This window comes from Rhinoraja longicauda, chromosome 21, assembly GCF_053455715.1.
Source record: "Rhinoraja longicauda isolate Sanriku21f chromosome 21, sRhiLon1.1, whole genome shotgun sequence".
Taxonomy (NCBI): domain Eukaryota; kingdom Metazoa; phylum Chordata; class Chondrichthyes; order Rajiformes; family Arhynchobatidae; genus Rhinoraja; species Rhinoraja longicauda.
Genome location: NC_135973.1, coordinates 36197003 through 36209069, shown reverse-complemented (window position 1 = coordinate 36209069; position 12067 = coordinate 36197003). Strand labels below are relative to the sequence as shown.

Here is a 12067-nt window from a genome sequence, read left to right as displayed (position 1 = left end):
GGTGAGCCACGTGCCAAAACATCCGGATTTCCGAATGGTTGGATAGCAGATTGTGTGGTAGATCTGAGGAAGTATGGGGGGGTTTCAGTTGTACAGTCAAAAATACCATTCAGGATTATTTGCAATATTCCATTCACTGTACACAGCAACATCAGTATAAGTTATAACCATTTCCTTACCCTACCAGTCAGAGCTTTGTCAGCCTCTGTTAGTTTCACAACAGCTACTTTTTTTTCTGTTTTTCCAGGGTCTTCCACTTTTAAATCATTTTGCTGCTCTGAATGTGTTGCTTCCTGATCATTAGACTGGATGGTTGATTTGCTACTGAAGGAATTAAGAGAGAAAGAAATAATTATACATTGAAGATGGAGTCTGAAGAAGGGTCCCCATCCAAAATAGCACTTATCCACATTCTCCAGAGATGCTGCCTGACCCACTGAGTCACTCCAGCATTTTGTCTCTTTTTTTGTAAATCAGCATCTGCAGTTCTTCGTTTATACAATGAAACCCTTGTGGCTATGTGTCACAAAATAAAAGAGGATTTGATTACATTTAATGGAATATGCAGTTGTGATTTTGAAGTTAAGATTTTGCAGTTAAGATTTTGAATCTTAACATATCGTATTGCTGGACAGTTACAATAGTCTCATATGCAAGGTCTGACAAACCATGGCTCATTGAAATGTATTCAGTCATAGAGTGATACAGAGTGGAAACAGGCCCTTCGGCCCCACTTGCCCACACCGGCCAACATGTCCCAGCTACACTAGTCCCACCTGCCTGCGCTTGGTCCATGTCCCTCCAAACCTGTCATATCCAGTCCTTTATTTCCTTTAGCTACACAACTGGCCTGCAGCAATATTTCACTATTTTTTTAACATTATGTATTAACTCGAATCAGTCACTTAGAATGCACCTTGCATTTGAAGAGCATCAGGTTAACATGTACCTTCAACTTCAGTGAGGCACAGTGCTCGTGTTTATGAAGCATAGAAAAATGAGATTTTAATCAAAATTTTACATACAATTTTAATTTCCTTCATGATTCCAAGGCATAATAGGGTAGATTTTTTTTTTTAAGAAAAGTGAAAAAGGGGTCTAGTAGACAGACAATCTTACTTTTTAAAAAAGGTGACAAATTCAGGAACAGAAGTCCGTGAATAGAACCATAGATATCCATGGTACAGATTTGACCTATGCTGGCCAAATGGGCCTTTTGGGTGCATGCCATGTCCTCGTTGAACAGGTTTGTGTTCTTTAAATGATGCCCCACTTCCTGCGTAAAATGATTGTCTATGCCTCCACCAGCCTCAGAGAAGGCAAGTTCCAAACCTCACTCAATAAAAGCAAAATGTCTTCCCCAATTTTCCCCACTAATCCTTCCACCATGTTAATTCATCATACTCCTTGGCTATTGACCGCTGCTAGAGGAAAGAAATGCTTTCCCTTTCTAGCTTCCCAAACATTATGCGTGTCAATTAAATTACCCATCAATCTATTTTATTTGAAACTCTCAGATTAACCAGTCTCTCTTCACAACTCGGGGCCTGCCCAAATCTTCTTCAAACCCTCCAGAACTACCGCAACTTTCCCGTGGTGAGCTGCCAAAACTATACGCCAGGGAAGTACTGGTTAAAATCTGTGCCAAGAATAATACTGACATTTTCACTGAAAATAATAATTGAAAACAATCTGAAAAACAATTTTGAAAAAAATCACATGATCAACTTTACTCGATCTTTTTGAAGTGCAGCAGTAGGGAAAAAAATAAGATGAAAGGAAGGCTTCAAAATAAGAGTGTGTAAAGATGCATGACAGCAGTCATGCAGTTGGATGGGTGGCAAACTGGGTCCAAAATAAAAACTGAGGCAGAAGTTAAGTGGTCATACACAATGCAAAAGATGGAAATGGCATTCCACACAATCAGTGCTAGGATCACCATCACTCACACTATATTTAATGATTTGGACCCAGCAATCAAAAGTACATATTCCATTTTTTGGATGTGCTGTGACAACTCACAATTAAGGCTGCAGAAAGTACATGCATCGCAAGTAAAAATCAACATAGAGAATGGCGAGATGGAACTTCTTGCTGGAAGACAAGGAAAACCACATACTACAAGGAAACTAACAGCTCCAGAGGAATATAAAACACAAAAGGATCTAGTGGCATATGTTTGCACATACCCTGTATAGAAAGCAAAGGTTGGCAAAGTCAGAAATAGTGCAAAGCTCATTTCTGAGAGTATCGCCCTCAAGGTCTGAACTTTGCAAATGCAGGAGAAAAATAAGAGTAGCAAGATTGCTAGTAGACAGACAATCGTATTTTGCTACCCCTCACGGGCTACTTGAGAAAATATGTTTTATATTGAAGGTGTATAAAGAAAAAAGGAATTGGCAGGTGCAAGGAGACATTGGAGGAAGCTTGTGTGGAGCACATACAGCATTATAAATATGATGGGCCAGATGCCCCGTTTAAAATCTTCAGATGCCTTGTTTGTATTCATCATTGCCCATGCTCCATTAATATTACATAATTTGTAACACTGATTATTGTGCAAGTATTTAAAGGAAGATGATGAATAAGTTAGACAGCAAATTAGGAAATTTCAAACAATTAAAAAGGATGTTACACTAAAATACAAATTTGAAATTAAGTTTATGTTCCGTATGGATTAATTACTAAAAATGCAACCATACCCGGAGAGGAAACTGAACAATGTCGATGGTATATTCGGCATCTTTAGTGCTGAGGCATCTAAGCAAGAGTATGAAAAAGGTAGAAAATTAAATATTAACCATCCTACTGTGAAACAACGGTGGAGATTATTATGATTTCATGCAGCTCAAAAACCATGTTGGTTTGTCATCAAATTAAAGTCTGAATCAATTACACCTTACAACATACTAAACGACTCAACTTTAGTGAGTTTATAAAGTTTACAAATAGGATTAGTTTTATAATCCCATCCTTCTCCTCCACCACATGTTTCTATGATCACTGGTCGACATAAACTCAGTGGGCCGAAGGGCTGTTTCCATGTTGTATCTCTAAACTGGGAGTGGATTCAATAGACAATAGGTGCAGGAGGAGGCCATTTGGCCCTTCAAGCCAGCACCACCATTCAATGTGATCATGGCTGATCATTCACAATCAGTACCCCGTTCCTGCCCTCTCCCCATACCCCCTGACTCCGCTATCATTAAGAGCTCTATCTAACTCCCTCTTGAAAGCATCCAGAGAACTGGCCTCCACTGCCTTCTGAGGCAGAGAGTTCCACAGATTTATAACTCTGACTGAAAGAGTTTTTCCTCATCTCCGTTCTAAATGGCCTACCCCTTATTCTTAAACTATGGCCCCTGGTTCTGGACTCCCCCAACATTGGGAACATGTTTCCTGCCTCTAGCGTGTCCAATCCCTTAATAATCTTATATACTTCAATAAGATCCCCTCTCATCCTTCTAAATTCCAGTGTATACAAGCCCAGTAGTTTACTGTCACGTGTACCTAGGTACAGTGAAAAGCTTTTTGCGTGTTAACCAGTCAGCAGAAAGACGATACATGATTACAACCAATCCATTTACAGTGCATAGATATATAAGGGAATAACGTTTAGGGCAAGGTGAAGCCAGCAAAGTCCGGTCAACGATAGTCCAAGGGTCATCAAAGAGGTAGATAGTAGTTCAGCACTGCTCTCTGGTTGTGGTAGGATGATTCAGTTGCCTGATAACAGCTGGGAAGAAACTGTCCCTGAATCCAGCGGTGTGCGTTTTCTCACTTCTATATCTTTTGCCTGATGGGAGAGGGGAGAAGAGGGAGTGGCCAGGGTGCGGCTCGTCCTTGATTATGCTGCTGGCCTTGCCGAGGCAGCGTGAGGTTTAAATGGAGTCAAAAGAAGGGAGGATGGTTTGTGTTGCGTCCACAATTTGCTGCAATTTCTTGCGGTCCTGGATGGAGCTGTTCCCAAACCAAGCTGTGATGCATCCTCATAAAATGCTTTCTATGGTGCATCTATTGCAATTGTAATATAACATCCCGACTTCCATACCCTGACTGGTGAAGGCCAATGTACCAAAAGCCTTCTTAACCACTCTACCCGTGACGTCACTTTCAAGGACCTAGGTACCTGCACTCCTAGGTCGCTCTGCTCTACGACATTCCCCAGGGCCCTGCCATTCACCTTGGAGATCCTGCCCTAGTTTGACTTCCCAAAATGCAACACCTCACACTTATCTGCATTAAACTCCATTAGCCGTTCCTCAGCCCACTTGCCCAACTGATCAATATCCTGCTGTAATTTTTGAATACAATCCTGGCTATCTGCGATACCATGCACTTTGGTGTCACCTGTAAATTTAGTAGCCATGCCTTGTACATTTTTGTCCATATTGTTGATACACAATACTAACAGTAATGGACTCAGCACAGATCTCCGAGGCACACAACTAGTGACAGGCCTCCAGTCTGAAAAACAACCGTCCACCATCACCCTCTGCTTTCATCTGTATTCAGTTGGCTAGCTCTCCCTGGATCCCATGCAATCTAACTTTCCAAGGCAGCTTACCATGCGGAACCTTAACATTAGGAATTAACGGGTCCCTTTTAGAATGGCAAGCAGTGACTAGTGGGGTGCCGCAAGGCTCAGTGCTGGGACCGCAGCTATTTACAATATATATTAATGATTTAGATGAAGGAATTAAAAGTAACATTAGCAAATTTGCAAATGACACAAAGCTGGGTGGCAGTGTGAACTGTGAAGAGGATGCTATGAGGATGCAGGGTGACTTGGACAGGTTGGGTGAGTGTGCAGATACATGGCAGATGCAGTATAATGTGGATAAATGGGAGGTTATCCCTTTGGTGCCAAGAACAAGGCGGCAGGTTATTATCTGAATGGTGTCAGATTATAAAAATGGGAAGGGCAACGAGATCCGGGTGTCCTTGTACATCAGTCACTGAAAGTGAGCATGCAGGTACAGCAGGCAGTGAAGAAAGATAATGGCATGTTGGCCTTCATAACGAGTACAGAAGAGGTCCTGCTGCAGTTGTACAGGGCCCTGGTGAGACCACACCTGGAGTATTGTGCATAGTTTTGGTCTCCAAATTTGAGGAAGGACATTCTTGCTATTGAGGGAGTGCAGCGTAGGTTCACCAGGTTAATTCCCGGGATGGCGGGACTGTCATATGATGAAAGAGTTACCACCAGGAGGTGCCACACGATGACTGCCTCACCAACGGTCTGTCTTCGCTTTTTTCCTTCTTTGTGTTTTTAGTTTGTTGTAAAGTGTATGTTTTAGTTTATCTTTAGTTTAGTATTATGTGTGGGGGGTGGTGGGGGAAACTTTTCTTATCTCTTTCCTCGACGGAGATGCGAGTTTTTCCTTGGGGTCGTATCTCCGCCTTCACTGCAGCCTAACATCGTGGAGTTAGCGGCCTCTTGTTTGGGACTTCTAGGGACTTTGGGACCGCGTAGCCTGCGGACTTTAGCATATTGGAGCGGGCGACCCCTTTGCCAGAGCTCGGCCTTTGGTGCTCCAACCTGCGGGAGCTGCGGACTTTAACATCATGGAGCTCGCAGTCCCTGGTTAGAGGCCGACATCGGGGACTCCAAGCCGCAGGAGGAGCTTCAACCGTCCCGATGCGGGAGCTTAGACTGCCCCGGCGTGGCTCAATCGCCGTCTGCGGATGGTTCGACTCGCACGACTGCAGGAGGGAAGAAGATAAGACTTTATTGCCTTCCATCACAGTGTGGAATAGGGAGGAGCCGCCGTGATGGATGTTTATGTCAAATTTTTATGTAGTTGTGTGTCGTGTTGCTTTTATGGTATGACGGTATGGCAAACCAAATTCCTCAGATGTTGCAAAACATACTTGGCTAATAAATTACGATTATGATTATGAAGAATGGAACAACTAGGCTTGTATTCACATGAATTTAGAAGGATGAGAGGGGATCTTACAGAATCATATAATTTTTTAAGGGATTGGACTCGCTAGATGCAGGAAACATGTTCCCGATGTTGGGGGAGTCCAGAACCAGGGGCCAAAGTTTAGAATAAGGGGTAGGCCATTTAGAACTGAGATGAGGAAAAACTTTTTCACACAGAATGTTGTGAATTTGTGGAATTCTCTGCCACAGAAGGCAGTGGGGGCCGATTCACTGGATGCATTCAAAAGAGAGTTAGAAAGAGCTCTGACGGCTAGCGGAATCAAGGGACATGGGGAGAAGGCAGGAATGGGGTACTGATTGTAGATGATCAGCCATGATCACATTGAATGGCGGCGCTAGCTCGAAGGGCTGAATGGCCTCTTCCTGTACCTATTTTCTATGTATCTATGTAAATGCCTTGCTGAAGTCCATATCAACAGCATCCATGGCTTTGCTTTTTGGTTACTTGTCAACCTTTTTGGTTACATCTTCAAAAGCTCAGAATACTAAAACATGATCTCTCATGTACAAAACCATGCTGACTAATCGGCAAAAGTAACTTGAGGCTGGTTGTTGCTTGCAACAATTATTTGATTATATTCACCTGGAATTTTGTGTGCAGTTTTGGTCTCCTAATTTGAGGAAGGACATTCTTGCTACTGAGGGAGCGCAGCGTAGGTTCACCAGGTTAATTCCCGGGATGGCGGGACTGACATATGATGAAAGAATGGATCAACTGGGCATATATTCACTAGAATTTAGAAGGATGAGAGGGGATCATATAGAAACATGTAACATTCTTAAGGGATTGGACAGGCTAGATGCAGGAAAAATGTTCCCAATGTTGGGAGAGTCCAGAACCAGGGGTCACAGTTTAAGAAGAAGGTATAGGCCATTTAGGACTGAGATGAGGAAAAACTTTTCCAACCAGAGAGTTGGGAATTTGTGGAATTCTCTGCCACAGGAGGCAGTGGAGGCCAATTTTCAGGATGTATTCAAGAGAGTGTTAGATATAGCTCTTGGGGGCTAACAGAATCAAGGGATATGGGGAGAAAGCAGGAACGGGGAACGGATTTTAGATGTAGACACAAAATGCTGGAGTAACTCAGCGGGTCAGGCAGCATCTCTGGAGAGAATGAATGATGTTTCAGGTCGAGACCCTTCATCAGACTGATGTCAGGGGAGGGGGCGGAACAAAGTTAGAATGTAGTCAGAGACAGAAAGGCGAGTGGGAGAACTGGCAGGGGGAGAACTGGCAGGGGGAAGGGATGGAGAGAGAAAGCAAGGGCTATCTGAAGTTAGAGAAGTCAATGTTCATACCGCTGGGGTGTAAACTGCCAAAGCGAAATATGAGGTGCTATTCGTCCAATTTGTGCTGGGCCTCACTCTGACAATGGAGGAGGCCCAGGAGAGAAAGGTTAGATTGGGAATGGGAGTGGGAGTTGAAGTGCTGAGCCACTGGGAGATCAGGTAGGTTAAGGCGGACTGAGCGGAGGTGTTCAGTGATACAATCGCTGAGCCTGCGCTTGGTCTCGCCGATGTAGAGAAGTTGACACCTGGAACAGCGGATACAGTAGATGAGGTTGGAGGAATGCAAGTGAACCTCTGCCTCACCTGGAAAGACTGTTTGGGTTCTTGGATAGAATCAAGGCGGAAGGTAAAGGGACAAGTGGTGCATCTCCTGCGGTTGCTGGGGAAAGTACCTGGGGAGGGGGTGGTTTGGGTGGGAAGGGACGAGTTGACCAGGGAGTTGTGGAGGGAATGGTCTTTGCTGAAAGTTGAAAGGGGTGGAGATGGGAAGATGTGGTCAGTGGTGGGATCCCGTTGGTGGCAGTGGAAATGTTGGAGGATAATTTGTTGTATGTGACGGCTGATGGGGTTTGGATTGTGTTCGATCTGAACTATCAAAAAGCTACAAGATATTTTATGATGCAAATCGTAAGTATAATCAAATCATTGAAGAACCAGCCTCAAATTACTTCTACTGAATGCATTGATATTTACAAGCAGTGATCTGTTTTGGAATCACAAGGTAAACAAAGATTACTCTTAACCAGAATAAGAGCGAAGATATAACACAGCAGGCTGCAACATCTGGTGATTGGAGGCTACATGTGGTCATGTATCAAAATTATCTATGACCCGATTGATCTATGGCACACAACAAACTAACACTGAGTCAAAGTACTTTTCAACAGATACTCAGAATGTTTTCAGGCCTGCTGTACAAGCACACTAGTTATTTTTTTTAAATATAGTAAAAATGACATACTTCATTGGAGCACTATCAAACAACATAATAATGTAATAAATCTTTCACACAAGTGCAGGAATATAATGCCACCCACTACCATGTAAAACCTCTCAGTTTCTCAAGGGAGATCTTGGAATTGTACCCTGCTGGACCCAGACTACATTTGTAAAACTTTCAAGAAAGGCAGTTTTGAAATGTTTTTGCACAACACAATGGACATTTGCAGCAACTCACTGTCATTCTCTGTTGGCACATGCATTTGCAGGAATTCTGAAAACGCTCCTTTTTGCTCTAAAAGTTCCTTGTAGGTGCCAGACTCCGAAATCTTCCCATCAACCATCACCAAAATCCTATCCATTTGAGGCAGGAAACTAATACCATGAGTCACAAGCACGCGGGTCTGTAAAATTAATGCGACCAATTTGCATTAAATAACTGGTGCCTTGGGGGAGGGAGTGGGATTTAAAGTGTTTACAATATGTTTCTGATGTTGCTTACCTTGCCATTCAGCAAACCTTTGGGTCCAATCACTTTATCAAAGATATGACGACCAACATGCGCATCAACAGCAGAGAGTGGATCATCCAAAAAATACACTGCATTATTATTGTAAACTGCTCGAGCAAGACTCACCCTCTGCTTCTGTCCCCCTGACAAATTTACACCCTATTGGAGGAAATAAATAATTCAATGCATTCAATTGATTTGATCTTATTTATACAGGTCCAGCAATGGTTAGACAAGAGTACACACATGATCATGGTTCTTCTATTGAACCAAACTGCAATTTCCCCAAAGTTTCCAATACACTTTTTTATTGGAAACAGGTTGCTTCAGAAAAGGTTAGACATAATTTAATCAATAAAAGCCCCGATCAAACCTTTCCATTCTCAGTTACATATAAAAAAATAATTAACATCAGCAGCTCCGACCCAAGGCCACACCAGGACAACGGGCTTTAAGGCCATGATTAGACGAGATTAAGAGCTTTAAAACATGGAAGGGTCAAGATGGCATCAGGAATGTGGTTACTGTCAGTGTAAGAGGAATCTACTATTCTCATACCACAATCATTACACTCTGGTACTTATGATTGTGCGATGTACAGTAAGATTTGACCGATTTGTGTGCAAAGGTTTCACTGTCTGACAATAAAGTACAATTTGACAATAAAGTATAATTGAACATTTCATCACATTCAGCATTTCAAAAAAATTAATCGAGTATTAAATAGAGCAAGAAGAAAACCTACATCAGAAATACTCAAAATAAAGACAATGCTCACATTATTCTCTACACGCTAAACCTTTCTGCCTCAAGTTCCCTGCAAATATGACATTTGATACACTTAAATAGATGGCAGTCTGTTCAATGCAAATTTCACTTCCTGTTGTGCTTCTGCTACCCTCCAAATAAGACAATTAAAATTTGATGCAGGATATGTGACAAAAGCAGGTACAAATTAATTTGCTCTGGTCAAGTATGGACATTTGAATGGAACAAATGTATCCATCAGCAGGTTTGAAGAGTTGAATGACCATTTCCTCATATATACATACAAAAATGATTGTCATAGAAGTTTCACAATATATTTCTTATCATTAAATATTTAGCAGATACAATCATAATCCATTAATATACAATTTCATGATGATGCAAAAGTGGTTTCCATCTGCAAATATTTTTTTACAGTGGACAATTTTAAATATGATTACCAATTTATAAAACAAATTGTGCATACTCGACCTTTTCTCCTATTTCGGTTTCATCTCCTGCAGGCAAAACCTCCAGGTCAGGCAGCAGTGCACAGCTCTCAACCACTATTTTGTACCACTCTTCCGCTAATTCCTCACCAAAGAGAATGTTGCGTTTTAAAGAAGCATTCTGAATCCAGGCTTGCTGTGGAACATAAGCCACTGACCCCTGCAAATAAACTAAATCATCAGTCATTTTCAACTTTTTTTTTCAGATTCCATGTAATCCATAAGAATTTTTTTTTTTAAATAGCAAATTAGTTTGAAAGATATGCTAGTTCAACAAGCTTGTTGGTTGATTCCATCCAAGATTTTACAGCCCTCTAAAAGGTCATTGATGGTGTATTGGAGGGTGTGGGGTGACCTTGCAGAAATCTCTCAAATCTAAATAGGTTTTAAATCTATATGCTGAAGGTGTGAGGGGAAAGATATGAAGGGGATCCAAAGGTCAACTTTTCCCCACTGGGAAAAGGGTGGTGCATACACAGAACTAGAGGCTCAGGAAAGTACAATTTTGATATTTAAGACTTTTATACAGGTACATGAATAGAATAGGTTTGGAGGGATATGGACCAAGCACAGGCAAATGTGACTAGCTTGGTTAAACAATTTGCTCGGCACAGAGGAGTTGGCCCAAAGGACCGTTGCCCTACTGCATAGCTCTATGACCAAGCATTGGAAAAGCTGAACGGTAAAAAAAAATCAATTAGTCCCAGATGCTCGTAAGCCATGCTTTGGTGAGAAAATGATTTAAAAACCAGTTAGCCAAGCTAAATAAAATTCTCGCTGAATGTGGTACAGGACAGATGATTGTCTTCATTCATGATCATAAATGATAGAAACATAGAAAATAGGTGCAGGAAGAGGCCACTTGGCCCTTCGAGCCAACACCGCATTCATTGTGATCATGGCTGATCATTCACAATCAGTAACCCGTGACTGCCTTTTCCCCAAATCCCTTGATTCCACTAGCCCCAAGATCTATCTAACTCTCTTTTAAATTCATCCAGTGATTTGGCCTCCACTGTGGCAGAGAATTCCACAAATTCCACGAATTCCACAAATTCACAGCTCTCTGGGTGAAAAAGTTTTTTCTCACCTCAGTTTTAAATGGCCTCCCCTTTATTCTTAGACTGTGGCCCCTGGTTCTGGACTCGCCCAACATTGGGAACATTTTTCCTGCATCTAGCTTGTCCAGTCCTTTTATAATTGTATATGTCTCTACAAGATCCCGTCTCATCCTTCTAAACTCCAGTGAATACAAGCCCAGTTTTTCCAATCTTTCCTCATACGATAGTCCCGCTATCCCGGGGATTAACCTCGTGAACCTATGCTGCACTGCCTCAATAGCAAGGATGTCCCTCCTCAAATTAGGAGACCAAAACTGCACACAATACTCCAGATGTGGTCTCACCAGGGCACTGCACAACTGCATAAGGACCTCTTTAACGCTGTGGTAAAAGCCAGCTTCTTCCAACTTCATACCATAGCTAAAATAAAACCTTTCCTCCAATTCGACGACACTGAAAAAATCATTCACACTTTCATTTCCTCCCGCCTAGACTACCGCAACTCCCTATACACTGGGATCAGCCAATCATCCCTGTCCCGCCTGCAACTGGTCCAAAACGCCGCAGCGAGACTCCTGACGGGTACCCGTAAAAGGGACCACATCACCCCGATTCTGGCCTCTCTCCACTGGCTCCCTGTACGGTACAGAATCAACTTCAAGCTCCTCCTATTCACATATAAAGCCCTAAATGGACATTCCCCTCCCTACATCAAAAATCTTCTAACCCACCTCTCTAACTCCAGGTCCCTCAGGTCGGCCGACTTGGGGCTACTCAATATCCCGCGGTCTAGGCTTAAGCTCAGGGGTGACCGCACTTTTGCGGTTGCAGCTCCTAGACTGTGGAACAGCATCCCTCTCCCCATCAGAACTGCCCCCTCCATCGACTCCTTTAAGTCCAGGCTCAAAACCTATTTCTACTCCCTAGCGTTTGAGGCCCATTGAGGAGGCGCTGTGAACTGTTTTGTATGTGCTGTTATGTTTGTGTGCTACTGTATGTTTCATTTTTTCCTTAGTACCTAAACAGATGTACAGCACTTTGGTCAACGTGGGTTGTT

General features: G+C 42.5%; 1 protein-coding gene across 1 annotated transcript in view; it reads right to left on the bottom strand.

Annotated features, from left to right (window-relative positions):
• abcc1 (ATP binding cassette subfamily C member 1 (ABCC1 blood group)) overlaps window positions 1–12067 on the bottom strand; it is a 107811-nt gene that overhangs the window by 28353 nt on the left and 67391 nt on the right. The window contains exons 17-21 of the mRNA XM_078418355.1: window positions 9933–10109; window positions 8685–8852; window positions 8421–8586; window positions 2703–2760; window positions 180–324 (exon numbers count right to left, since the gene is read on the bottom strand). Coding sequence (XP_078274481.1) covers window positions 180–324; window positions 2703–2760; window positions 8421–8586; window positions 8685–8852; window positions 9933–10109 — 714 coding nt within the window. The remainder of the gene's footprint in view (window positions 1–179; window positions 325–2702; window positions 2761–8420; window positions 8587–8684; window positions 8853–9932; window positions 10110–12067) is intronic.